Below are 24,247 nucleotides of genomic sequence, written 5' to 3' on the forward strand. Positions count from 1 at the left end.
CCAACTCGGAGTCCATGTCCAGGTAGTCATCGAAAAAATGCTGCGGCTTAACGCAGCCCACGCCCACTCTACGACAAAAAGTGGGCGGAAAGCTGAGGGCCTTTCCCGATCTCCGGGCGATTAACCCTTGCTCTTGGTAGCAGTTTAGCCCGGCTAATTGAAGGCATTAGTTGTTTGTGGGTCGCGAGCTGGCTTCCGCGGAACTCCTTTGTCCTCAAATTAGCATCTCTCATAGCATATATACCTTCGATCGCAATCGGAGGAAACTTCGCGCCTCTGCCCACAAACGTTTGGTTTTGGCACTCGGACCACATGACATTCGTCATGCACTCAGGGAAAATACTTAGCAAAATATGGAACTCTTCAATATCCTAAGGAATATATATTTTAATACCTTAATGTATAAGAATGAATAAGCTCTTAATTAAATAATAAATAATGGTTAATATATCCCTTGGTTGAAAGGGATTATCTTCCTGCGTACTTGGACGTCACAGAGTCTGGCTGAATTTTCGCCGATCATGTAGGAAGTGTCCCAGGGGCAAAAAGGGGAGCCCCTGCCACATACACCCACTTTCGAGAAACTCATTAGCCTGGGGCACAACAAACCCGGCAACTCGGGGCACAAACAAACCAATCCCGAGCCCAATCGACTGCTAAACGCTGTCGGCACACATCTGAGACGGAGGCCAACAAATTGATCATTAAACAGAAGGCGCAAATGTAGGCGCAACCCATCGTTGTCCAACAGAAGATCGGCCTCACCATCGGAGCAACGGAGCATCAGGTCGAGATCAAACACCTGGGCCCTCGACCTGGCGAAGAAAGTGACGAGGCTGCGACGTCAACAAGATTAATTTGTTTTCCGGCCGGGTTCCATCTCCATCCAGAGTCACAGAGCCACATCCACATCCATATTTCCCAACTCCATCAGCAGCCGGCAACCTGTTGTCCAGTTCCACGATTTGTAATTGCCCTGCTTTGTAGTCGATCAGGTTCGATCGCGGATCGATCAGATTACCCATATACTCCACTATAATGGACAAACTCGATGGATGGCGAAAGAACATCATTAGTTTTCTCGGCATAGAGTCCAGAAAGTAGGTGGCGTTTTTCTCACATCTCGAGTGTTTCTATGGAATCTCGATTTGGAGATGTTGTATCTTCTCTTCGGCGGCGTTTGTCCATTAGCCACGGTTTGCATCGGATATATGCGAATTTAAATAAAATCATTCAATTGTTTCATTAATCACTGGCTACGGGCGGCGTTTTCTATTAAAAAATGCATTGCCAATGGAAAAATGAACTGCAGAGACCGTGATTATTTATACATTAGTGGGAAAGAATCTTCAGTTTTATGATATACGAAAAGCTTATAAAGTTTGTGGAAAACCCAAGATATCTAACTCAGAAGAGGTTTTAGGTTTTAGCATTCTGTAGTTCCCATTGAACTTAATTGGGTGTAATTCCTAACTACTGCAACAAGAACTATTTGACCTGAGGAAGCCAAAGGCAACTCTTGAGCCACCAAATCGATTGGGAAACATAAAAAATATGTGCTGCAGTTCACGATAAAAAAAGCAGGGCATGGCGAATTGGGAGGCTGCAACCGAAACGCACACTTAATTTCCGCTTAATCAAACAAAACAGCGACTGGGGGGGCACAGCCGGAGCAACCCACATCATCTGGAGCCGGCGACCCTCCGACCCAATCCTCTAGAGGAAAACGTATGGCAGACGCAAGGGCTCATTTGCATGGCCACTTTGATGGAGAGCGATGGGTGTCGGAGCATGAAGAGCTCGCCCCATTGCGCAATGGTTGATGGTGGATGGTGGAAGTGGGTGTCTTGTCTTTCGGGAAGCTGCTAGCAGTTGGCTTCTCCAGTTCTTCTTTTCGGGGCAGGATTTCAAAGGAAAAGTGAGCGTTTTCCAGGAACGACTGGCAGCCTTGTAATCGCAATTACCATGGCCAAAATATCAAAAGATAATGTCATCCTGGCCAGACACAAAAATATGTCGAAACATAAATAAATATATTATAATATCTTATATTTGATTAGTGAGATAAACAATTTGATGCTTGAATTACTAATACAAGGTGTACTAAAACTACAAGTTATTTGTAATGTAATGTAGATTTCAGATTTCTAAAATCAGAGTTTACTTTAATTAGTATAATAATACATAATATAATCCTTTAAGGACACATTTGTGTACATATATATTTCCATGTTAAGATCTTTATTTTATTTTGATTTTAATATGAGAAACCTATTTAATATCTTAATTTATTTACTCCTTTACATATACTTATTATATATAATTTATTACCACAGCCACACGACACCAGCCACAATATAAATAATGTGTCTATAAAGCCGCAATCATCGTCATTACCGAACAATCGCGAAATCCATTATATCCTGATCAGTGGATCGTAAAATCGGGCATCTTTCGCTGGAAGGATGCGGAAATGTTGGAAAAAATAGCGCTGCGATCAGCGAGCGTGAAATCGCAGCCAGCATATGAAAAGGATATACAGGATCGTATCCTGGCAAAGTTCCTGCAAAAAGGAAGGGAAGTGTAGATGCTTGTGAAGACGCTGATGGGCATTTTATGACGGTTAGGATCCTGCCTCTTCTGGGGAAGTAGAGCTGGAGATTCAGGTAAATTCAGCAAGTCTAGCAAACCGATTATATCCGAATAAACAACTTTACGACGCGCCTTTTGGTGCCTTAAAAATTATGTCAAAAAAGAGCGAGTTTCTTGGTTTATTGGGATCGGGTGTGAGTGTGGCCCAAAAACCATTGTTTTGGCCAACGAAGGGGTTTTTACGTTTTCGACTTTTGTTTTGACTTTTTGACGGTTGTCTTGACTTTTTGAACTGAACTGCTTGAGTTCTAAGAAATTTGAAGTTGAACTATATATTCTGATGTTCGTAGCGAATAGAGAGTGAAATTTTTCCCTAAAAAGAGAGTTATGGTTTTAGGGGAAAATTTGATGCTAAATACGCTTATATGTATGCATATTCTGTAAATGGATTACAGCCCATAAAAAGTCAAATTACCCTGTTTCTGTAGGAAATGTAAGAGGCGGTTTGTTCCACCCTAAGCCGCAAATAAAACACCAAATTATGCATTATTTCAGGCGAAGCTCCGCCCATGCTGACATTTTCAGAGAACCGACTAACCGAAGAAAACTCCGCCCCAATAGTGGAAATAGAGGAAAAAACACAAATTTACCACAATACTTCGCTGCGTGGGCGTACCGAATCGAAGATTCGTCTTGCTCTTCTGGTAAACCGTGCGGTTAAAGTCGCAAAGAGCCCATCCCATCCCAGCCCAGCCATTTGACCATATGAGCGGAATCGAGAAAACCATGCGGGGTTCCTCCGACGCGATGACCTTCAGGCGGGAGTGGACCTAGACCTGGACGCCCTACTGCAAAATCCATGTGTCCCGTCCATGGGTGTGACGTTCTGGTTTCGGAATTGGTCGCGCATCAGCGTCGCGCCGTGACCTTGATGGATTTGCGACCCCTCCCTCACCACTCAGTATGTGCGGTTTGGGTTCTGGTCGCAGTTTGGTCGCCGATCTCCGTCCGCGCACAGCGAGGTGCCATTCCCGGGGAGATCGGCTGAGAGTTTCGCAGAAGATGCGTAAATATTTTGGGTGATTATTTTAGATAATCTTCGACTAATGTCCTTGGTTTGTCTCTCAATTTGCGAGACAGGAGGGATATTGAAGTGCTTCGAATTCAAGTTTATTAGTCTAATGTAGGCCTAGATTTAAATATGTACACTATTATAGATGATCTGTTACTGTAAGACATATCATTTCTTAAATCAAAATGCCAAATTTCGTTTGACAATAAATATATATTATATGAATTAAATAGATAAACATTTTCACACTTATGTGAAGTCCACAATAATAATAAACTTGTTTTAAAATTGTTAAAATAATAACAAATAAGAATTCCTAATTTAAGGAATATATTTAATAAAAATTAAACAAAATGTAACTATTTTACTTAGAGAAAACATTAAATGCATTTGAAAGTTGTTTAAGTGTTATGAATTTTATGTAAGACTTAACTAACGGAAATCTTAAAATTGAAACCGAATAATATATAGAAAAGTTAATTTCTAACATATTTTCTTGTCATTTGGCATCAATTTGAAAAGCCGTTACGAATACGGTCTCACTCAGATGCGAGTCAGTGTAGCCACACATGTTCAGCTGTCTGCGGTATCACCAACAGCAGATGAACGGTCCCACTGATTGATTTGGTGGGTCTTTATTTTTTACCATTTCCCACCCACCACGAAATCAAGGAAAAGCATCCCGAAATTGCACCATGTCCGAAGAAAAGAAGAATGGCGATGAATTAAACGACCTGCTGGACAGTGAGTACAGCCCGGAAATGCCTTTGGCGATCCCTTCTCGACCGCTTACATAATGCGCACTGCCTCGTCCACTTTACGCACAGGTGCTCTCCAGGATTTCGATAAAAGTGGTGCCGGTGAACAAAAGGAGCCGTCCGCATCTTCGGATGTGGCGACCACCGCTGGAGCTGAGGGCTCCGAGGATCCAGATGCGTTTTTCATGTGAGTCACTGCGCCAGTGCAACGCGGCACTTGAACTTTGTATTCTGACCTGTTATTCGCCTGTAGTGAGCAGGCCAAGGTGCTGGCCGATCGCATGAACACGCTCTTCGGAGGTCCGGACACGCCCAGTGGCGATATTCCGCCGCTGCCCCAGGATCCCGACCAGATCATGGCCGGGTTCAAGAAGATGGCCGAAGCGGCAGCGCTCACCTTGAGCGGCGAAAATTCGGCCACCGACGAAGATGTCTCCAAGTATTCCGACAGCATTTCCCAGGCTCTCAAGGGTCTGCAAGAGGGCTCCGAGAACCTGGCTGCTCCCGCCTCGGAGAACGACATAGCCAGCATGTTTGGCTCACTGAATCTTGAAGGGGTATGCTTCCTATGAAATATTGGTCCATGCTCAATCCTTAAACAATCCCCGTTTGACAGGCTGGCGAAGGCGATGGAAACATGTTCCTACCCTTCATGGAGGGCATGATGCAGAGCCTGCTCTCGGCGGAGATTCTGCTGCCCAGCATCCGGGAGCTGCTGGAGAAGTACCCCAAGTACCTCGAGGAGAACGACGCCAAGCTCTCCGCTGAGGACAAGGAAAGGTAAGCTCTAAACCAAAACGCAATAAGATACATTCATTGAGAAACCAATACCTACAGGTACCAGAAGCAGATGGAGTTGTACAAGGTGATTGAGGCGCATTTACAGAGCGAGAAGACCGAGGATTCGGCCGCCGTGAAGCGAGAGAAGTTCCGCGTCGTGCTGGACGACATGCGCAAGCTGCAAGACTACGGCCAGCCGCCACCAGAGATTCTGGCCGAGACGGGCGGCGACCTGCCCTTCGGCGATCCCATTGCCGGCGCAGCAGCCGGCGGACCCGGTCCCCAGTGCCCAACCATGTAGTGTCTGACGGAGCACGATAGTCTCGTGGTGTGCCAATTGGTTAACTGTTGAGTGTTGCACATTTTTTTAGGCTAAGGCAAAGTTGTATTTTATTTTATCCCCGACAAAACAATACGGCGGTCGCTAATGGTCATCACCTCTCTCTTCAATCAAGCTATTATTTTCGTATTAACTGTTGGTTTATTAAGTAGTTCTATACCTAAATACACTGCCTCGAAATACACCTAGAGGAAGAAGCGACGTCGCGACTCCATGGCGTGCCGTTTGTTGCTGATTATCCAGGCGTAGTCGCCGGTCTTGCTGTCGAATGTGCCCTCCTGCAGGGAACGTAGCTTCAGGGTGAACCGCGGACCTAGTTCGCGCAGCTTTACGCGTTTTCCCTCTTTGGTGAACTCGTAGCGGTGGTGACGGAAGAAGATGTAGTCTCGCTGATTGTGGAACGTCACCGCTCGGCGGCCGCGGAACTCGGGATCGTGATGGAAGAGGGCACCCAGCATGCGGCCCACGGTCAGACCCAAGCGTGTGGTAAAATTGTTCAGGATCACCTCGGGCCTGTGCTTGGTTATCTCCTTGTGATCGCGCTTTATGTCCGAGGTGAGCTTCACGTTGGACAGCTTGAAGTGGGCAGTGGGTCCATTGGGCAGATGAATGACCAGCAGACCATTGGGCTTTCTGCGATCTTCGTTAACGATCACGACGTCTGTGAACTCCTCGCGCTCGGCGCTTTTGCATATCTTCTTCACCGACGACTTGTTGCGAATCTTAACCAGAGCGTTGGGGAATATGCGCGAAAGTTCCAGTCCAAACTTACGCGTCTTGGTCACCGGATTGTCGGCAAAGGTGATCAGCACCTTGGGCTCGTACGAACGTTCGAAGTACGAACTGAAATCGTCCAGTTCGAGTTCCTTTTGCAACTCCTCGTTGTCGGAATCGTTCAGATTGGCCACCTCCGTTTGGTCCTTCTCTCGCAGGCTCTCTATGGTGTGACCAGGATTGGCGGGTATACCAGCCTTGCGTCGGGCACGGCGCTCCTGCATTTTTTTCTTGTGCTTCTCCTTCTTCATCTTTTTGTACAACGCCAAACGCTGCTCCTTGTTGCGCATCAAGCTGAGGGGATTCAAGACAGGAATGCGTGTTTTCTTGTCGTCGCCGTCGTCATCATCTTCTTCGTCGTCGTCATCATCCTCCCCATCGTCGTCATCATCTTCGTCCTTCAAATCCTCACCAGCTTCCCCTTTTTTGATCACTTTTTTGCTGCTGGAGGGGGCTTCTTCATCGCTGCTATCAGTGACTGGCCCCTCCTGGACTTCCAAATCTTGTGGCTCCTCTTCGTCAAAGCTGGAGTCGCTGTCAGAGTCCTGTTCCACGGGCGGAGGTGCTGGTTTTCGCTTAATTTTTATCATTTTCCGGGAGAATCACGAAGAGTTCACAAAAATGCGAGCGGCACGTGTTGATATTCTTCTTCTTCTGCGCGGACGATACCAATCACACGGAAACGCAGACAATCTGCTGTGCGGGGTAGTGTTGGAAAACGTGCCACTCACAACGTGTAGTTTGTAAACAAAAATATATTTAATTAAAATGGTATTTCGGGTCTTAGAACTATTTAGTGGCATTGGCGGCATGCATTATGCCTTTAAATGTGAGTTTGTCGGTTATGATAAATGCGAAACTAACATTATACTTTTACAGATGCCCAATTGGATGGAGAAATAATTGCCGCCTTGGATGTCAACACCGTGGCCAATGCGGTTTATGCGCACAATTACGGCAGTAATTTGGTGAAAACTAGGAATATTCAAAGCCTGAGTGTAAAGGAGGTCACAAAGCTTCAGGCCAACATGCTGCTGATGTCCCCGCCATGTCAGCCACACACTCGCCAGGGATTGCAAAGGGATACGGAGGACAAAAGATCGGATGCACTTACTCATCTGTGTGGACTGATCCCACAGTGTCAGGACCTGCAGTACATACTCATGGAAAACGTCAAGGGTTTCGAGAGCTCACAGGCGCGAAATCAGTTTATTGAGTCGCTGGAGCGATCGGGATTCCATTGGCGGGAGTTCATTCTAACGCCCACGCAATTCAATGTGCCAAACACTCGATATCGCTACTATTGCATCGCCCGCAAGGGTGCAGACTTTCCATTCGCCGGTGACAAGATCTGGGAAGAAATGCCGGGAGCTATAGCACAGAATCAGGCTCTTTCGCAAATTGCCGAGATTGTGGAGGAAAATGTATCAGCCGATTTCCTGGTACCCGACGATGTCCTGACCAAAAGAGTGCTGGTCATGGACATTATACATCCTACTCAAAGTAGATCCATGTGCTTTACAAAGGGCTACACCCATTACACCGAGGGCACGGGCTCTGCATACACACCGCTTTCGGAGGACGAATCCCACCGCATCTTCGAGTTGGTCAAGGAAATTGACACAAGTAATAAAGATGCACCGAAGTCGGAGAAGATTTTGCAGCAACGCTTGGACCTGTTGCACCAGGTGAAACTGCGCTATTTCACGCCACGGGAAGTTGCTCGTCTAATGAGTTTTCCGGAGGATTTTGAATTTCCGCCAGAAACAACAAATCGACAAAAGTATCGACTGCTGGGTAATAGTATTAATGTAAAGGTTGTCGGTGAACTTATTAAATTGTTGACGATAAAATAAAAGAATATACAAACATGTTGCTTACTTATTTTAATTTTAATACATTATATTAGCTGGAAAAATACTCTGCGCTGTTATCATGAAAATATTTATTTAAAATCCACATAATTTTCCCGCCCAGTGTTGCCTATGCCCCAAAACGCAACGGTAGTATGCGTACGTTTTTTTAATATTTCATTCTACTTGACAATTGGTCACACTGCACTGAATTAAAAAAAGAAGAAGTTTACTCAGAAAAACAATAATAATTGCAATTATCGCTAATTGAAAGATTGTCAAAATGATACCAAAAAAGACGACGGTTAAGGATTCACATATTGTGAAAATAGCCGTGGAACGGGAGCACCATATAGCGCAGTTGATAAACCTGGATCAAAGGCATCCGCTGGCAAGTGAGTAAATAGAAATAGCGGATAAAAATAAAGATTTTTTGCTTGCTGAGCAGCAATTTTAAAGAGAATGTGCTTTTAACATCTGAAAAAAAGTTCCAAGAAGTTAATAAAACAGAATTATGTTGAAAGTGGCAAAGGAACCCATCATAAAGGAGGAATTTCCAACCAACGCCCTTCGCTATGTTTAAGTGTTATCGTGATGTCAGCGCAATCATTTCCCCTTCCTCATTTGTATGCAAATCATACAATTGGCCAGGAAGTTGTTATTACAGCGTGTTAATGTCGACTTCGCTTGCAGGTAAAATCCAGGACATTTGCAATGGTTGGTCCATCAGCGATCACCAAAACTACGCACTCCAGTTCTGCGATCCCAATAACCGGAAGTACGTGACCGAAAAGAATCGCAATGAGATCAAGAATGGCTCCGTACTACAGCTGCAGTATTCGCCATCCAAGACTGCCTGCGATGCCATGGAGGTGCTGCTCAATGGCAGTCCACAGGATAAGGCGCTGCGTCTGAAGGAGCTCACTACCCTGAGCACCGATCACACCTTTGCCCTGGAGTTCATCAAAGAGAAGGGTCTCGACACACTCATTAGGATGATCGAGGATGGCGGTCAGACCAACGAAGACATTCTCAAATACAGCCTGGCCAGCTTTGTGGAGCTGATGGAGCACGGCACGGTGTCCTGGGAGGTGCCGGAAATCTCATTCGTGGCCCGCAACATTGAGATCGTGCGAAACTTCCAGAAGTATCCTACGGACTGTGGTGAGAGCGCCCTGTCCAACTTGGAGAACATTGTTATGTGCAGCAATAAACATCTGCTTGTTGCCGAGGACATCAAGTTGCAGGATATTCTCCGTTTGCTTCAGGATGTCAACTCGCCGGTGATGCGACAAAATGCCATAGCCCTGCTGAACGCTCTGTTCGTCAAAGCAGACGAGGGCCGCCGCAGGACCATTGCTCAAACTATTAGTGCCAAGCAGTTCCGCCTGGCCCTCATCGGCAATGGACTGGGCACGGAGATGACCCACCAGCTGTACGTGCTGCAAACGTTGACTCTCGGCCTGTTGGAGAAGCGCATGCGAATGAAGATGAACGCGCAAGACCAGGACGCACACGAGAAGATCAAGGAGCTGCGGCGCATAGCCTTCGACGATCATACCAACGCTTTGAATCAAAACGACGATCACATCCGACGTGGCGGTGGCTCCGGAGCTGGCAATGTCAACTTCTCGCAGTACTACAAAAAGCTGGGCTTCAAGTGCGATATTAATCCTGCTCAGGATTTCATTGAGACGCCGCCGGGTATAAATATGTTACTATATTAAAGCTATTTTGGTTGCTAATCAGAAACGTATTTCTCAGGTATATTAGCGTTGGATTGCATGGTGTATTTTGCACGCAACTACACGCAACAGTATGCGAAGATCGTCAGGGAGAACTCCTGCCGTGCGGATGAGCACGAGTGTCCCTTCGGACGCACCTCCATCGAATTGGTCAAGGTGCTATGCGACATCCTGCGCATTGGCGAGCCACCAGCCGAGCAATCCGGTGACTTTCAGCCTATGTTCTTCACGCACGATTCGCCGTTCGAAGAATTCTTTTGCATATGCGTCATTACGCTGAATCGCACATGGAAGGATATGCGTGCCACTGCCGAAGACTTCAGCACAACCTTCAGCGTGGTGCGGGAGCAGATCCAGCGCACTCTCAAGGGCAGACCCGAGAACCTGGACGATTTCCGAAACAAGATCGCTTTGCTGACCTATCAGCAGATCACAACACTGCGCCAGCAGGAGCGCACTTCGAAGGAGGAGTGTGACTCCACGGCTTCGGCGATTGTTAAGCTCAAAGAGAAGATATCACCGCACATTCTCGAGCTAATCAAGCAGCAAAGGCTCTCTTTTCTGGTGGAAGGTACAAATCTAATATATACATTTAAAAGACAATCTTAACATTGATAAATCCTGCACTTATAGGTACCCATTTTGCAAAGTACTTGCGAGGCACACGAACTAAGGACAAGTTCTGGTACGCTCGTCTTTCGCCTAATCACAAGGTGATTCATTACGGCGACTGCGATGAGAAGACAATACCGACCATGGAGGAGCTGCCCAAGAAACTGCCCATCAGTGAGATTAAGCAGTTGCTAGAGGGCAAGGAATGTCCGCATATGAAGGAAACTCGCATTCGAAAATCGGCGGTAAACCTGGCCTTCTCCATCACCTTCGAGAACATGGAGCACTCTACGTTGGACTTTGTGGCACCCGACGAAAGCATATTCAACTACTGGACGGACGGAATAAACGCGCTGCTGGGTCAACCGATGGTCAGCAAGCAAAAGAACGAGGACTTCGACACTCTGCTGTCGATGGAGATCAAATTGCGCCTGCTGGACACCGAAGGCGTGGACATCAGCAAGGACCCACCGCCAATACCGGAGGATCCCGAGAACTATGACTTTTGCTTTGAGAGCTAAGCACATCGCGCACATTTAATTCACGAAATATTCGATTCATTCTAGACTCTCCCATCACCCAAGATACATGCCAAAGTGTACCCACAACATAATTGTATTCTCCGATCTGATCTTCTACTAGTATTACTTGTGCAATTCCCCGAACACAAAATGAACAAACTGGTGGCGGGGACGTCCAAGTGACTATCCGCTGCCTAGCCATTTAGTGAACTTTACACCATTTATGATTATAATAGGTATATAATATATAGAGATCATTAAATAACACATTTTATACATAACATTTTTGTACAAAAACTAACAAGAGAAGCGTATTCTTATCCAAGCCTAAAAGGTAATTAGTTAGTTAAAAAAGCAAAAAGCACGGCTGGCCGATGCTTTGAACACCATTGCGGAAGGAATTGATTTGGAGCCGTAAACAATAATGGAATCTTAGCAATGTGACTTATTAATGCTCTTAATTGCACTTTGAATTTGCTACCGATTTGTCCTTCCGCAAGGATATGTTGATTGCAATTGTAAATGATAAAACACGCACTTGACGACCTTTGGTTCGAACTTTAAAGCATTCGAGTAAGCAGTAAGCGTGCGGAGCAAAACCAAACGGGCAGCCTACCCGAGTGGGTCTCTGGCTGCCTCCTCGCAACATTATCCACGCACGGGCAGCTTGCGCCGGCGAGCAGGGGCTCGATCCTAGATCCTTAATCAAATGTTATCCTCCAGCAGGAGATCGTTGTCATCGCCCCGATCCGGCAGGCAGACGAAGAATTCGAGCAAATTCAGTATGGGACCACGCGAGAAGGGATTCTGGTAGCGTCCGCGTTTGTCCCGCAAGTAAGGATACCGCTTGTAGTTGAACATCTCGTTTGTGGTGAGGTTCATGCAGGCATGCAGGATCTGCCAGTGTAAATGGTGTCACAAACAATAATTTTTCACGGAAAGAAGCACTTACCGAAGTACACGTGAGTATCCAACCCAATCCGCAGAACACAACAGCCTCGATGAGTCCCAGCACATAGAGCATCGTGAAGCCCTCGATCATCACGCAGTAGCAGGCAAAGTAGATGGTGAACGAGCAGTTGACGGCCACCGAGAGGACGAACAGGAAGAACCACATTCTGTTCCTCAGGCCCACGCAGTTGTAGATAAAGGGACAGTGGTGGTCAAAGTACGAGACACAACGGTTGCACACGCGACAGTGTTTGGCTCGCAGCGGCCGAAGGCACCTGCAGCTGTGACATAGCCGGGTTAGCATCACATTCCGCTTCTTCAGCTTGTCGAAGTACGGGATCTGCTTGATGGCCCGGTAGTAGGCATCCGAACTGAGTGGTATGTACCCCGGATCTCGGCGATTGGCAATGGCCCAGCTTATCCACATCACAGCGTTCCAGTATATGAAGCAATAGTGCGAGCGCCTCAATATGTTCCACGTAATGGGAATCGCACGGATCATGTACATGGGATAGCCCCAAAGCAGCACCGAGAAGAGAAACAGAAACAGTGGTCCCTTGGAGTCTCCAGCTCCGCCAAATAGCCAGCCCCAACTTTCCGAGACCGAGGGAATCCATCGGGACTTCTTCTTCACCTCGCCGTACAGCAGACGCACCACATCCTGGTGCTGATGAGCCTGTGCCAACATGATCGGCGTCTTTCCATTCTTGTCCCTTGGTTCCAGATCCAGCTGGGACTTCTCGCACAGCAGGCGAACGCACGTCATGTTACCAGACAGGCAAGCCAGATGCAGTGGAGTCGATCCAAAGTTGTCCGTCTTCTGAAGTTCCACGCCGGAGTACATGAGCAGTCGCATAAGATCGGCATGTCCCTTGTACGCCGCCCAGTGGAGTGCCGTATCGCCGTTTATGTCAGTTAGGTTGTTCAGCGCTCCCATTCCAAGAAGATAGGCTGCCGTCGCAGTACGACCGTACATGCAGGCCAGATGGAGCGGTGTCAGTCCCTTGAAGTCCGCCGCATTGACGGCAACTCCCGCCTGGAGGAGGACCTGCACCACGGACGCATGACCCTTCCTGCACGCCCAGTGAATGGGCCGTGGACCCTGCGTACCCAAACAGGGCAGATCGATCGGAGCCGTGCGTTCGATGAGGTACCGCATCAGCTGGACATTGCCGTTTAGAGCTATCCAGTGGGCTGGCGTGTAGCCATGACGATCCCTGGCCGACAGACACTCCATGCCGAACTTGTCCACGAGATTCTCCACCTCGCTGACCTCTCCGTTCTTGATAATATCGAAGATGTCGTCCAGACTTACGGTGGTGGCCCCATCTAGCCCCTCAAAGAGGAGCACATTTTCGTGGTCCTCGACGCCGCCACTGCCGTGTCCACCGTCCGTGCCGCGACCCGTTAATGGCGGCGAATGCGGTCGATGATCTAAATGGATGTCGTCGGCGTGGGCATGGCCATCCTCCTCCGCGACGACCATGTTGCAGGAGGAGGAGGCGGTTAGGGGCAAGGCCCACACACTGCGCGCCGCCCCCGGGCTTGGATGCACCTTCGAGGCCATGTAGAACTCGAAGTCCACGCCCAGACGGTCCGCCGTTCCACCGTTGCCTTGATGCAGTGGGTTTTCCAGTAGGTGTGCAATCTTGTCGCCTTTTTCCGTTACGCTCCGACCGAAATTTTTACTCCGTTTGGCCAATCTTAGGCGTAGCACGCTAGGTAAACACGACTGCACTCGATGGCGAGGAAATTATGTCAGCACTGTGAGAAAATCAATATTTGGCCCGAATCGCAGGACTCGAATTGGGGCCAATTTCGAACTCGACTTGGCGCCAAACAAATCAACAGCTGACCGTTATTTTCGCAGATGGGCGGGCAGTGTTGCCAACACACACTGGAAATCCAGACTTCCAAGCGAGGGGCGACTTAAGATTTCGAAAAGGAGTCATGAAGTATTAAAATATAATATATTATTATATATTTTGAATTAGTTGAAAGGTCAATTGCTGAAACCGAGGTTTCATTTGGATTAACTTAAGTAAGGTGGAAATCTCGTGGCATAAACAAACTTAAAAAAACAGAAAAGGCTTAACAATTGACTTTTAAATTAGTTTTAACATTATCTGGAAACATTTGTTTTCCAACGCTAGAAACCCTCAAAATTAATACTGTTATATTGGTTGGTACGAATGTTGCATTTTGAACTGATACAAGTATTGCATTTTGTTGGGTTTCCTTGTCACCGTTATTTTGCCAGCTGGTAACACTGTGCCTCTTTTTGATAAATTTGTTTCGTAAAAAATGGGCGACAACGTGGTGACGGAACTAAATAACTTGGATTTGAACAAGCAAAAGGCATGTTAAACTCTTTTCGAACTGCATTCGAGTGTATGAGAAGTGCTAGTTAGCCGAATTATGTTGAAGTTGGCGCCGCAGGGCGGCAGATATTATAGCCAAATAAGCCGCATTTGCCAGCGGATTTTGCCGAAAATTCAGACGCAGTCGAAACCACCAAAACAACAACAGCAACAGCAACCACAATTGAAAGAACAACAACAACACAGCTACGCAACTTTGGTTGGTGTTTTAAGCTAAAAAGAATTGACCTAACTTCAATTTAAACGCCTATTACTGCTGGCACGTGTAAATGTTATGTTTGTGTGTGTGAGTGTGTGCGATTCTCCAATGAATCAGTGCCGCCGGCTGTGACGTCACTAACAACCAACCAACTTCATGAGTGTGTGTTTTTTTTGCTACTCTATTGCATCAGCCATAAAACGACGAAGATACGCTCAAAGACGGCTCGATAAAACAGAGATAGGAGCACTCACAACAAAGCGCCGAAAAGTGCTCATTGCCATGTCCCCAATTGTTTAAACAATAAGAAAACATCAGTCGAAAGTAGATACCGAAAAAGAGCGTTTGTCTAATTGCATACGTAGCACTTGTGGCCACTTGAATATCTCTGATTTTTATTGATTTTTAACCTATTTCCGATGGATTTGCAGGCTGCCAAGATGAAGAAGGAGAAAAAGGAGAAGCCATCCGGCGGTGGAGATACTCGCAAGGGTAAGGAATCCTAACTAAGGATTAAAAGAACAAAACGCATAAATTCCGTCTGTAAGAAGTGTAGCATATCTTTAAGATTAGCTGCTTTCTTCTCTCTAATACCACAATATTGTACATCCATAAAGCTACCAAAACTCTGAAATTCCACTGATCCCTTCTATATTGATTGCAGAACTCAGTCCCTTGCCCAAGTACATAGAGGAGCGCAATGTCTTCTGGGAGAAGTGCAAGGCGGAGTACGAGGCCGAACTGGCGGCCAAGACGCGTGAGCCCATCAAGGTGACACTGCCCGATGGCAAGCAGGTGGACGCCACCTCCTGGGAACCTCCGTACGAAGTGCTCCGCATTAGTCAGGTTCGCTGACCATCTCTCCGGTGAACGGCTGCTCGAGGGAAACTGCACCCTCAAGCCTCATTGCACAGCAAAAAAAAAAAAAAAAAAAAAAAAAAAAAAAGAAAAGCATTCATCAAGTTACAAAGAAACCGGAAGAGCCGAGGCGTTGTCTAATGCATACGTAGCACTTGTGGCCACTGAATATCTGATTTATGATTTTAACCATGGATGCAGGCTGCCAGATGAAGAAAAAAGAGAACATCGCTGGAGATACTCGCAAGGTAAAATAAAAAAAAGAACAAACGATAAAGTCTAAGAAGTAGCAATCTAAATAGCTGCTTTCTCTAATACCACAATATGTAATCCATAAAGTACCAAACTCTGAAATCACTATCCTTCTATATGATTGCAGAACTCAGTCCCTTGCCCAAGTACATAGAGGAGCGCAATGTCTTCTGGGAGAAGTGCAAGGCGGAGTACGAGGCCGAACTGGCGGCCAAGACGCGTGAGCCCATCAAGGTGACACTGCCCGATGGCAAGCAGGTGGACGCCACCTCCTGGGAGACCACTCCGTACGAAGTGGCTCGCGGCATTAGTCAGGGTCTCGCTGACAACACCGTCATCTCCAAGGTGAACGGCGAGGTGTGGGACTTGGACCGTGTGCTCGAGGGAAACTGCACCCTGCAGCTTCTCAAGTTCGACGACCCGGAGGCGCAGGCCGTCTTCTGGCACAGCTCTGCCCACATCATGGGTGAGGCCATGGAGCGCATCTATGGTGGACACCTGTGCTACGGGCCGCCCATTGAAAATGGCTTCTACTACGACATGCATCTGGAGGGCGAGGGTGTAAGTAAACTAGTGATTTTCAGTAAGAATGAAATTAAATTGAACGCCCAACTAGATCTCCACCAACGACTACGGCGCCATGGAGGGTCTGGTTAAGCAAATCGTCAAGGAGAAGCAGAACTTCGAACGTCTGGAGATGAAGAAGTCCGACCTGCTGGAGATGTTCAAGTACAACGAGTTCAAGGTGCGCATTCTCAACGAGAAAGTGACCACCGACCGCACCACTGTCTACAAGTGCGGTTCTTTGATCGATCTCTGCCGCGGACCCCATGTTCGTCACACCGGCAAGGTGAAGGCTCTGAAGATCACCAAGAACTCGTCTACCTACTGGGAGGGCAAGGCCGACGCTGAGACACTGCAGCGCGTCTACGGCATCTCATTCCCCGACCCGAAGCAGCTCAAGGAGTGGGAGAAACTTCAGGAGGAGGCGGCTAAGCGAGATCACCGCAAAATCGGTCGCGAGCAGGAGCTGTTCTTCTTCCATGAACTTTCGCCTGGCTCGTGCTTCTTCCAGCCGCGAGGAGCGCACATCTACAACACTCTGATGGGCTTCATCAAAGCGGAATATAGAAAGCGTGGTTTCCAAGAAGTTATTTCGCCCAACATCTACAACTCCAAGTTGTGGATGACCTCCGGACACTGGGAGCACTATGCCGAGAACATGTTCTCCTTCGAGGCCGAGAAGGAGAAGTTCGCCCTCAAGCCCATGAATTGTCCAGGACATTGTCTCATCTTCGATAACCGCAATCGATCCTGGCGAGAGCTGCCACTGCGAATGGCCGACTTCGGTGTGCTCCATCGCAACGAGCTCTCCGGTGCCTTAACCGGACTAACTCGCGTGCGTCGCTTCCAGCAAGACGATGCGCACATCTTCTGTGCCCCCGAGCAGATTAAAAGCGAGATGAAGGGCTGCCTGGAGTTCCTGAAGTATGTGTATACCATTTTCGGATTCTCCTTCCAGCTGGTGCTGTCCACACGCCCGGATAATTACCTAGGCGAGTTGGAACAGTGGAATGATGCGGAAAAGGCGCTAGCTGAATCACTCAACGAGTTCGGAATGCCGTGGAAGGAGAACCCCGGCGATGGCGCATTCTACGGACCGAAGATTGATATTACCATTATGGATGCACTGAAGCGTGCCCATCAGTGCGCCACCATCCAGTTGGACTTCCAGCTGCCAATTCGCTTTAATCTCAGCTACATCGCCGACGATGGCGAGAAGAAGAGGCCGGTGATCATCCATCGCGCTATTCTTGGCTCAGTGGAGCGGATGATTGCCATTCTCACGGAGAACTTTGCTGGCAAATGGCCCTTCTGGCTATCACCGCGCCAAGTGATGGTCGTTCCAGTGGGTCCTGCCTACGATCAGTACGCCCAGGCTGTGCGGGATCAGCTACACGATGCTGGATTCATGAGCGAGGCGGATTGCGATGCCGGCGACACGATGAACAAGAAGATACGCAATGCTCAGTTGGCCCAGTTCAACTTCATTCTGGTGGTGGGCGACAAGGAGCGCTCCTCGAACACCGTTAACGTGCGCACTCGGGACAACAAGGTGCACGGCGAGGTCTCCGTGGCGGAACTCATCACGAAGCTGCAAAAGATTCGCGACGAATTCATCGCCAACGAGGACAGCTTCTAAGACTCTATTTCGCACTATTTATCAAAAGTATACTTAACATTTGCATAGCAAAGCAAGTACGCATTTTTGTTCTTTCTATGTATTTACGCTTACGAAACCGGAATTCACAAATAAAAACCAAATCCAAACACATTTTTAAGTGAATAGTTACTAATTTGGCAAATAGAGGAAAAGAGCACGCAATCAAATAAAAGCAATTCGGTTCAATATACGATTATCAAGCTTCCCCAACTGGAAATCGTATCTTTCTGATCCGCCTTAAGCTTATTACAACCTAGTTTCTTGACGAATCAGTGGAATATGTCAGCAATTGAGGCCTAGTCATGCCGACACAGAGGTGCGCAGTCCATTCAGAAACGATTTAAAATGATAAGATAAGTCGGCCCACATTTGGCGGAAACCTTTTGGGGAAAGGTGTGTGTGAACCCACAACGTATGAGTCATGTTTTGAATGTATTTTTTTTTATTAATTTATTGCTAGTATCTTGTATACTTTTCATTTTCATAATTTGATTTATTAAAAATTGCATCCATAGTTTATGTTTTTATTCAATTATCAATTTTGTAAGCTTTTGCTTTTCGCGTAAAAAATGCACAAAGTTCTCTCGCTAATCGAAGCAAAAATCGTTAATAATATTGTTAAGTGTTTGCTCTGCTCGTGCTCTGCTTATCTGTTTCAGTTTTAGTCATAAAAATACATATTTTATATTTGTGTATATTTATTCATAAGATGCACGTGGCCAAGTCCTATGCCATCCACAGTTCCAGTTAGCAGTCGCGTTCGCTGTGCTAAAAAAAAACCGAAATCCTAACCAAAACTGGCGAAACAAAAGCCGCAAACAGAACAGAACGGGGTCTAAAATGGGAAACAAAATGCCTGGCTGGTGGAATCATTGAACACAGACTGGCTGCGTGGTATCTACGACTGCTGGAGATGCCGAGAGCTGGAATGTCGGAGGATCCTGGGACCGCCTGGCCTGACATAAGTACATGGTTTTGGGTTTTTTTCGTTTAGGGGGTATCGGAAATGCACAACACTATATTCTTGTCTGGTAGCTAACTCGCAAATATTACTCTGATCTTGATCCCTGATCTCGTGTCAATGAATTAGCTTCGCACTCGCCTGCGCTCGGGATTAGCTCGTCAATTAACAGTAATTAGTTAGCCGATTTCGTTAATTGTTGTTTAGTCTATTTGCCTTTGCTATCATTTGTTACTTTATAAATAAACTTAAACGTAAAGTGTGTATGTGTGTATAGATGTTGAGGAATCCGCCGCAGATCCGGCCAGTACATACACCTGACACCTGTGTACACCAGTGCTGCTGGCCGATCTCCTGCATCTGCATCTGCTCCTGCTGTTGAAAAGGGGGAGAGGATGGTTGGATCGTCGGCTCAACCGGTTCTAGCAGGCGCAGCCACCCTCGGGATCCTTTGTCTCGTTGGGTGAGTCCTTAAGCACAACCTCCTGCATGTCCTCGGAGGGCTTGTTCTCCGTGGAATCCATGCCGGGCAGTGCCGCGGCCACCCGTCGGAACAATTGCTTCACATTGTAGCCGGCCTTGGCGCTTGTCTCGATGAACATCACGTTAAGCTCCTTCGCCTTGCGCTCGCCCTCCTCGGTGGACACCTGACGCTTGTCGGAGAGATCCGTCTTGTTGCCCACCAGCATGATGATGACGTCGCTGCCCCGCTCCGTGCGCACGTCATCGATCCACTTGGAGGTCTGGTGGAACGAGTTGGTGTTGGTGATATCGTAAACGACCACTGCCACCGTGGAGTCACGTATGTACGAGGGTATCAGCGAGCGGAATCGCTCCTGTCCCGCCGTATCCCACAGCTGCAGGCGCACAGTGCGATCCTCCAGGTACATGGTCTTCGACAGGAAATCAATCCCGATCGTCGCCTGGTACGTGTTGTCGAAGCTGTCGTACATGAAGCGCGTAATCAGCGAGGTCTTGCCCACACTCTGCTCGCCCAGGAAGACGAGCTTGAACTTCCGCAGCGGATTGCCAAAATCTCCGGATGACATCTTCCTCAACGTACGTGTCTACTTTTTCTTAATTACGGGTTTGCTGACCTCTCTTCTCGCTCCGCTCCGCTCTCACCAATCTCCACCCCTCCTCAGTGTTTATAATGGGGCTGGGCCAGCGGTTTTCGGGGCCGTTTCGTACTGCGATTTCTTGGGATGCACCGCTTCCAAGTTGCCGCACTCTGTTACACACGATCTAAATGCTTCCCGTCTGGCTAAAGACTCAATTGCGGCTCGAATGGCTTGGTAAATCGCTAGGTTGAGTCGTGGAAAAATTACGGTCTCTGCTTCTTCTTCTTTAACTTCTGAGTCAGTTGCTGTGTGACCAGAGCGGCAACAAAAAGCGATTTCTCTGCCATGCTATCGATAAGCGCATATTTGTGCGAAATCGATGTTTTCTGTTTTGAAAACCTCGACTGTTACCGTTATTGAAACATTTTTAAATAATTTAAACCACAAATTAAAAGCTTTAAAAAAGTATGTAGTAACAGCTTAACATCTTTTAATACTAAAAAGTGAATACTAAGTGTAAGAAATACTAAGGAATGATAACGTGATTTTCAAATATAAATATTCCTAAAAGCTCCCTTACGTGAATTGCTATTTTTGAGATAAACGAGCGTAGTTATTTGCCCATTCTATCGGTGGAACTTGACGTACTTCTGTCAAAGAGTCACTGTTCGGGCGTCGCTTAATCTCAAATTATAATAAGTGGTTATCTGAAGAGCACACGGTCCTTAATTGAAAGTCTTATCTGCTGGCGCTGGCAAAATTTTGGAATGGCGAATTAATTTAAACGGTCCGCGATAAAGGTCGATGTAAACAGTTCCGCGAAAACTATGATAGCGAACGGACAGCAAACAAAGTCGCTGGCCAGTGGGCTCCTTCTCCTACTGGGCATATGCCGAATATCCGGAGTGGCTATCGGCGCACCTGAGGGGCGTGTAGTGGGCGGATCTCCGGCGGCGGTGAATAGTGCTCCCTATGCGGTGTCCATGCAGTACGGTGGCACCCACTACTGTGCCGCCAGCATTCTGAATGCCAACTGGCTGGTTACCGCCGCCCACTGCCTGACCAATAGTAACCAGGTGCTGGGCAGCACCCTGGTGGCCGGAAGCATCGCGGTGGCCGGAACTGCAAGCACTACGCAGACGCGCAGCATCACGTACTTTGTGATCAATGACTTGTACACCGGCGGAACTGTGCCCTATGACATCGGAATGATCTACACGCCCACCGCCTTCGTTTGGAGCGCCGCCGTGGCTCCAGTGACGCTGCCATCCTCGGGAGTGGTGCCCACTGGCACCGCCAATCTGTACGGATGGGGCAGCACCAGCACCACGAATACCGCCTCCTATCCGTCGACCCTGCAGGTGGCCACCAATGTGCCCATCATCTCGCTGAGCTCCTGCGAAAGCGCCCTGGGCACCAAGGGCAGCGATGTCCACTCGACCAATCTGTGCACTGGTCCTCTGACCGGTGGCGTTAGCATTTGCACCTCGGATTCGGGCGGACCACTGGTCCAGGGCAATGTCCTAATTGGCATCGTGTCCTGGGGCAAGTTACCTTGTGGCCAGGCCAACTCACCGTCGGTTTACGTGCAGGTCTCGTCGTTTATTTCCTGGATATCGGCTAACCAGCAGGTGCCCTAGATAGTCGAGTTTTGTCCCTATTTTTTCAATAAAAGCAATCAAAGGTGTGTCCCTAGTGGCGGTCACTTAAATGTGGGACTTTCCTTCGCATCATAGCTGCTATATCAAACAACAAGCTGTTTTTAAAGCTTATCTTATCTCGTAGAGAGAGAAACACGGTGAGCAAAGGGATCAACGAACAGATTTATATGCTTCACATATTTTTGGGCTGTAACAATTTTTTATATTGCACAATAACAGAATAAGTAGTTAGGTAGAAGATATAGACCCTATGGTTTCAAAAGGTAAACATTTCTTACCAAAGCTAGCCTTTTTAACAATGGTTTTATAGATATCATATTTATATTTATAATATTTTCCTTATCAATGGACGGGGAACCCCTCAAAAATACAGAATGACAAAATTAAGATATTGCCTCAACACCTTTTTACATCTATTCCCATTGTTGACTGAGTCTATCATAACAAGAGAACAATATATATATATATATAACGTATAATCTTAAGTTATATTAGGCTCTTATCTGAAAGACAAGGGCTCTAATTGAAAGTTCTTATCATATTCTCGGTTGGCTCGCATGAAATTTTGTATCACGAATTAATTTAAAAAGCCGTCGAGACTGTCCATGTAAACAGTTCTGCGAAAACCATGATTGCGAATGGACAACAAACCAAGTGGCGGCATCGCTACCTGGCCACTTTCCTCCTGCTGGCGGTGTGCGTTTGCCAAGGATCTGGATTAGCCTTGGACCAACCCGATGGACGCGTTGTGGGTGGAAAAGCGGCGGCGGCCAATAGTGCTCCGTATATAGTGTCCATGCAGTACGGAGGAACCCATTATTGCGCCGCTAACATCATTAATTCCAACTGGCTGGTAACGGCTGCTCACTGCCTGGCCAATAGGAATCAAGTACTTGGAAGCACCCTGGTGGCTGGAAGCATTGCGGTGGCCGGAACAGCGACCACCACCCAGAAGAGGCAAATCACCCACTATGTGATCAATGATCTCTATACCGGCGGAACAGTGCCCTATGACATCGGATTGATTTACACGCCCACCGCCTTCACTTGGACCGCTGCAGTGGCTCCGGTGAAGCTGCCATCGTCCGGAGTGAGGCCAACTGGAAAGGCTGACCTCTTTGGCTGGGGCAGCACCAGCAAGACGAATAGCCCCTCATATCCGAAGACCCTCCAGGAGGCCAAGAACATACCCATTATAAGTCTCGACTCCTGTGCTGCAGCACTGGGCACTAAGGGTCAGGATGTGCACACCACGAACCTGTGCACTGGTCCTCTCACCGGCGGCACCAGCTTTTGCACCTCGGACTCCGGAGGTCCGCTGGTCCAGGGAAACGTTCTAATCGGCGTCGTGTCTTGGGGAAAACTTCCATGCGGTCAACCCAACTCCCCGTCGGTGTATGTCCAGGTCTCCTCGTTCATAACATGGATAGCAGCCAACCAAAAGATATGAATCGTGGAGTAAAAGATAGAATCTGAATAAAGAAATACGTATGAGATTGCAGTATCACGTGTTTATTATATGGGGCAACTTTCATAAATTAATTGTAATGCATATTTCAAAGTGCTTAAAGGCATTTAAATATATTTCGTTATCTTATCTAATAAATGAATAGAGCTATTTTAAAAAGATGGTAATTAATGTATATTTATATTTAACAACAACGTAAATCAGATATGATTATAAATGTTTTAGATAGCCAACTTATATGTGGAAAAATATTAAGTAGATATAGCTTTCCAAAAAGCATCAAATATTAAGATTTAAAAATAAGCTTTATCTTCTCTTTTGCTATAAAAAACTGAATATAAACCAAAAAAAGGTAATGTCAACAAAATGTTATCTTTACCAAGAAATACCCGGATTAACTTTCCATTTTTCTATTGCACAACCATTCTGAGAACTATTTCCCCCATGGAATGAGTTTTGCTTTTGAATCCGTCTCATTTTTTGGTGTCAGCACGTCCAGATTTCATTTCATCCCAGACACTCCTCTTCAATCGCCGTTTTTATCAATCATATTGATCGGAAAGTTCTTATTGGGAAACTAATTGCTTGGTAAGTTGCTGGACACGATCGCAATCAGTTTATTGACACGACCAGTACATAATTGAATGGACATATCAATTTCCCATCACAATCACACCAGCAAAGCTTATTAAGTGCCTCCAAAACAGCTTCGCAAGCAAGGCGGCCAAGAGCGCGGAACGTGGCCCAAAGAACGATGGCCAGAACACGCCCGCAGCTAATCAGGCTCTAATGGCGATAAATATTTCATTCTATATTATTCTGTTTCCATTCCCCCAACCAAACACGCCTCCAAGTCCCAGCCAAGCTGCCTGGCCAAGGAGTCAAGACAAAGCGACGACTCAACGGGAATGGACAGGGAGATCCAAAGATCTACAGATCCAGGGGAACACGCCCCAGAACACGAGTCCACCAGAACAGACCCACCGACGGACCGCCGACTCCATCAGACGGACAAAATCTCCGACGCGATCGATGAAGACAAGGCTGATAAAGGAGTCACCATGCGGGAACCAGAGATGCCGCAGTGAGTCCACCCGAATTTCGAAAACCTAGAGCTGCAACTTCTATAGAGAGTGATATTCAGTCAAAGTTGGAGTTTTCATCAATTACGAAGAACAAATTTT

The 24,247-nt window shown here is 47.1% G+C and overlaps 9 protein-coding genes across 10 annotated transcripts; 6 read left to right on the forward strand and 3 right to left on the reverse strand.

Annotated features, from left to right (window-relative positions):
* The first annotated feature begins 4,259 nt into the window (after positions 1-4,259).
* On the forward strand, positions 4,260-5,656 carry LOC117142921 (peroxisomal biogenesis factor 19). The gene is made up of 5 exons (XM_033307222.1): positions 4,260-4,408; positions 4,492-4,609; positions 4,676-4,979; positions 5,039-5,202; positions 5,260-5,656. Exons 1-5 carry the CDS (start codon positions 4,360-4,362, stop codon positions 5,501-5,503), a joined length of 879 nt encoding a protein of 292 aa, XP_033163113.1. The 5' UTR covers positions 4,260-4,359; the 3' UTR covers positions 5,504-5,656.
* A 7-nt stretch (positions 5,657-5,663) lies between these two features.
* LOC117142908 (probable ribosome production factor 1) lies at positions 5,664-6,985 on the reverse strand. The gene has a single exon (XM_033307195.1). It carries the CDS (start codon positions 6,904-6,906, stop codon positions 5,728-5,730), a length of 1,179 nt encoding a protein of 392 aa, XP_033163086.1. The 5' UTR covers positions 6,907-6,985; the 3' UTR covers positions 5,664-5,727.
* A 26-nt stretch (positions 6,986-7,011) lies between these two features.
* Positions 7,012-8,185, forward strand: LOC117142916 (tRNA (cytosine(38)-C(5))-methyltransferase). The gene is made up of 2 exons (XM_033307209.1): positions 7,012-7,145; positions 7,196-8,185. The coding sequence occupies exons 1-2, from the start codon at positions 7,085-7,087 to the stop codon at positions 8,170-8,172; spliced, it is 1,038 nt and encodes a 345-aa protein (XP_033163100.1). The 5' UTR covers positions 7,012-7,084; the 3' UTR covers positions 8,173-8,185.
* A 177-nt stretch (positions 8,186-8,362) lies between these two features.
* Positions 8,363-11,328, forward strand: LOC117144682 (engulfment and cell motility protein 1). The gene is made up of 4 exons (XM_033310008.1): positions 8,363-8,564; positions 8,863-9,873; positions 9,934-10,485; positions 10,548-11,328. The coding sequence occupies exons 1-4, from the start codon at positions 8,453-8,455 to the stop codon at positions 11,045-11,047; spliced, it is 2,175 nt and encodes a 724-aa protein (XP_033165899.1). The 5' UTR covers positions 8,363-8,452; the 3' UTR covers positions 11,048-11,328.
* An 82-nt stretch (positions 11,329-11,410) lies between these two features.
* LOC117144692 (probable protein S-acyltransferase 23) lies at positions 11,411-13,861 on the reverse strand. Its single transcript, XM_033310019.1, has 2 exons — positions 12,000-13,861; positions 11,411-11,944 (listed from the first exon to the last, which is right to left on the reverse strand). Exons 1-2 carry the CDS (start codon positions 13,563-13,565, stop codon positions 11,753-11,755), a joined length of 1,758 nt encoding a protein of 585 aa, XP_033165910.1. The 5' UTR covers positions 13,566-13,861; the 3' UTR covers positions 11,411-11,752.
* A 394-nt stretch (positions 13,862-14,255) lies between these two features.
* Positions 14,256-18,023, forward strand: LOC117138196 (threonine--tRNA ligase 1, cytoplasmic). Of its 2 annotated transcripts, none has more exons than XM_033300130.1 (4): positions 14,256-14,356; positions 15,010-15,070; positions 15,816-16,249; positions 16,305-18,023. In XM_033300130.1, the coding sequence occupies exons 1-4, from the start codon at positions 14,303-14,305 to the stop codon at positions 17,889-17,891; spliced, it is 2,136 nt and encodes a 711-aa protein (XP_033156021.1). In that variant the 5' UTR covers positions 14,256-14,302; the 3' UTR covers positions 17,892-18,023. The 2 variants fall into 2 exon arrangements, with proteins under 2 accessions (XP_033156021.1, XP_033156013.1); XM_033300122.1 differs by lacking the exon at positions 14,256-14,356 and adding an exon at positions 14,386-14,578.
* Positions 18,024-18,592: 569 nt separating this feature from the next.
* LOC117138195 (ras-related protein Rab6) lies at positions 18,593-20,244 on the reverse strand. Its single transcript, XM_033300106.1, has one exon. The coding sequence runs from the start codon at positions 19,920-19,922 to the stop codon at positions 19,296-19,298; it is 627 nt and encodes a 208-aa protein (XP_033155997.1). The 5' UTR covers positions 19,923-20,244; the 3' UTR covers positions 18,593-19,295.
* Positions 20,245-20,572: 328 nt separating this feature from the next.
* On the forward strand, positions 20,573-21,645 carry LOC117150678 (trypsin delta). The gene has a single exon (XM_033317684.1). It carries the CDS (start codon positions 20,762-20,764, stop codon positions 21,572-21,574), a length of 813 nt encoding a protein of 270 aa, XP_033173575.1. The 5' UTR covers positions 20,573-20,761; the 3' UTR covers positions 21,575-21,645.
* A 416-nt stretch (positions 21,646-22,061) lies between these two features.
* LOC117150677 (trypsin) lies at positions 22,062-23,096 on the forward strand. The gene has a single exon (XM_033317683.1). It carries the CDS (start codon positions 22,224-22,226, stop codon positions 23,043-23,045), a length of 822 nt encoding a protein of 273 aa, XP_033173574.1. The 5' UTR covers positions 22,062-22,223; the 3' UTR covers positions 23,046-23,096.
* The last annotated feature ends 1,151 nt before the right edge of the window (positions 23,097-24,247 follow it).

Source organism: Drosophila mauritiana, chromosome 2L (genome assembly GCF_004382145.1).
Source record: "Drosophila mauritiana strain mau12 chromosome 2L, ASM438214v1, whole genome shotgun sequence".
Taxonomy (NCBI): Eukaryota; Metazoa; Arthropoda; class Insecta; order Diptera; family Drosophilidae; genus Drosophila; species Drosophila mauritiana.

Excerpts from the sequence above, each read along its gene's own strand:
- LOC117142921 (XM_033307222.1), top strand. The coding sequence starts at position 4,360 with ATGTCCGAAGAAAAGAAGAATGGCGATGAATTAAACGACCTGCTGGAC. Across the intron at positions 4,409-4,491 it reads ATTAAACGACCTGCTGGACA|GTGCTCTCCAGGATTTCGAT; the intron begins GTGAGTACAGCC and ends CTTTACGCACAG. Across the intron at positions 5,203-5,259 it reads TCCGCTGAGGACAAGGAAAG|GTACCAGAAGCAGATGGAGT; the intron begins GTAAGCTCTAAA and ends CAATACCTACAG.
- LOC117142908 (XM_033307195.1), bottom strand. The coding sequence starts at position 6,906 with ATGATAAAAATTAAGCGAAAACCAGCACCTCCGCCCGTGGAACAGGAC.
- LOC117142916 (XM_033307209.1), top strand. The coding sequence starts at position 7,085 with ATGGTATTTCGGGTCTTAGAACTATTTAGTGGCATTGGCGGCATGCAT. Across the intron at positions 7,146-7,195 it reads CATGCATTATGCCTTTAAAT|ATGCCCAATTGGATGGAGAA; the intron begins GTGAGTTTGTCG and ends ATACTTTTACAG.
- LOC117144682 (XM_033310008.1), top strand. The coding sequence starts at position 8,453 with ATGATACCAAAAAAGACGACGGTTAAGGATTCACATATTGTGAAAATA. Across the intron at positions 9,874-9,933 it reads TTTCATTGAGACGCCGCCGG|GTATATTAGCGTTGGATTGC; the intron begins GTATAAATATGT and ends CGTATTTCTCAG. Across the intron at positions 10,486-10,547 it reads GCTCTCTTTTCTGGTGGAAG|GTACCCATTTTGCAAAGTAC; the intron begins GTACAAATCTAA and ends CTGCACTTATAG.
- LOC117144692 (XM_033310019.1), bottom strand. The coding sequence starts at position 13,565 with ATGGCCTCGAAGGTGCATCCAAGCCCGGGGGCGGCGCGCAGTGTGTGG. Across the intron at positions 11,945-11,999 it reads GGATACTCACGTGTACTTCG|ATCCTGCATGCCTGCATGAA; the intron begins GTAAGTGCTTCT and ends TTACACTGGCAG.
- LOC117138196 (XM_033300122.1), top strand. The coding sequence starts at position 14,417 with ATGTTGAAGTTGGCGCCGCAGGGCGGCAGATATTATAGCCAAATAAGC. Across the intron at positions 14,579-15,009 it reads AACACAGCTACGCAACTTTG|GCTGCCAAGATGAAGAAGGA; the intron begins GTTGGTGTTTTA and ends ATGGATTTGCAG. Across the intron at positions 16,250-16,304 it reads TGCATCTGGAGGGCGAGGGT|ATCTCCACCAACGACTACGG; the intron begins GTAAGTAAACTA and ends ACGCCCAACTAG.
- LOC117138195 (XM_033300106.1), bottom strand. The coding sequence starts at position 19,922 with ATGTCATCCGGAGATTTTGGCAATCCGCTGCGGAAGTTCAAGCTCGTC.
- LOC117150678 (XM_033317684.1), top strand. The coding sequence starts at position 20,762 with ATGATAGCGAACGGACAGCAAACAAAGTCGCTGGCCAGTGGGCTCCTT.
- LOC117150677 (XM_033317683.1), top strand. The coding sequence starts at position 22,224 with ATGATTGCGAATGGACAACAAACCAAGTGGCGGCATCGCTACCTGGCC.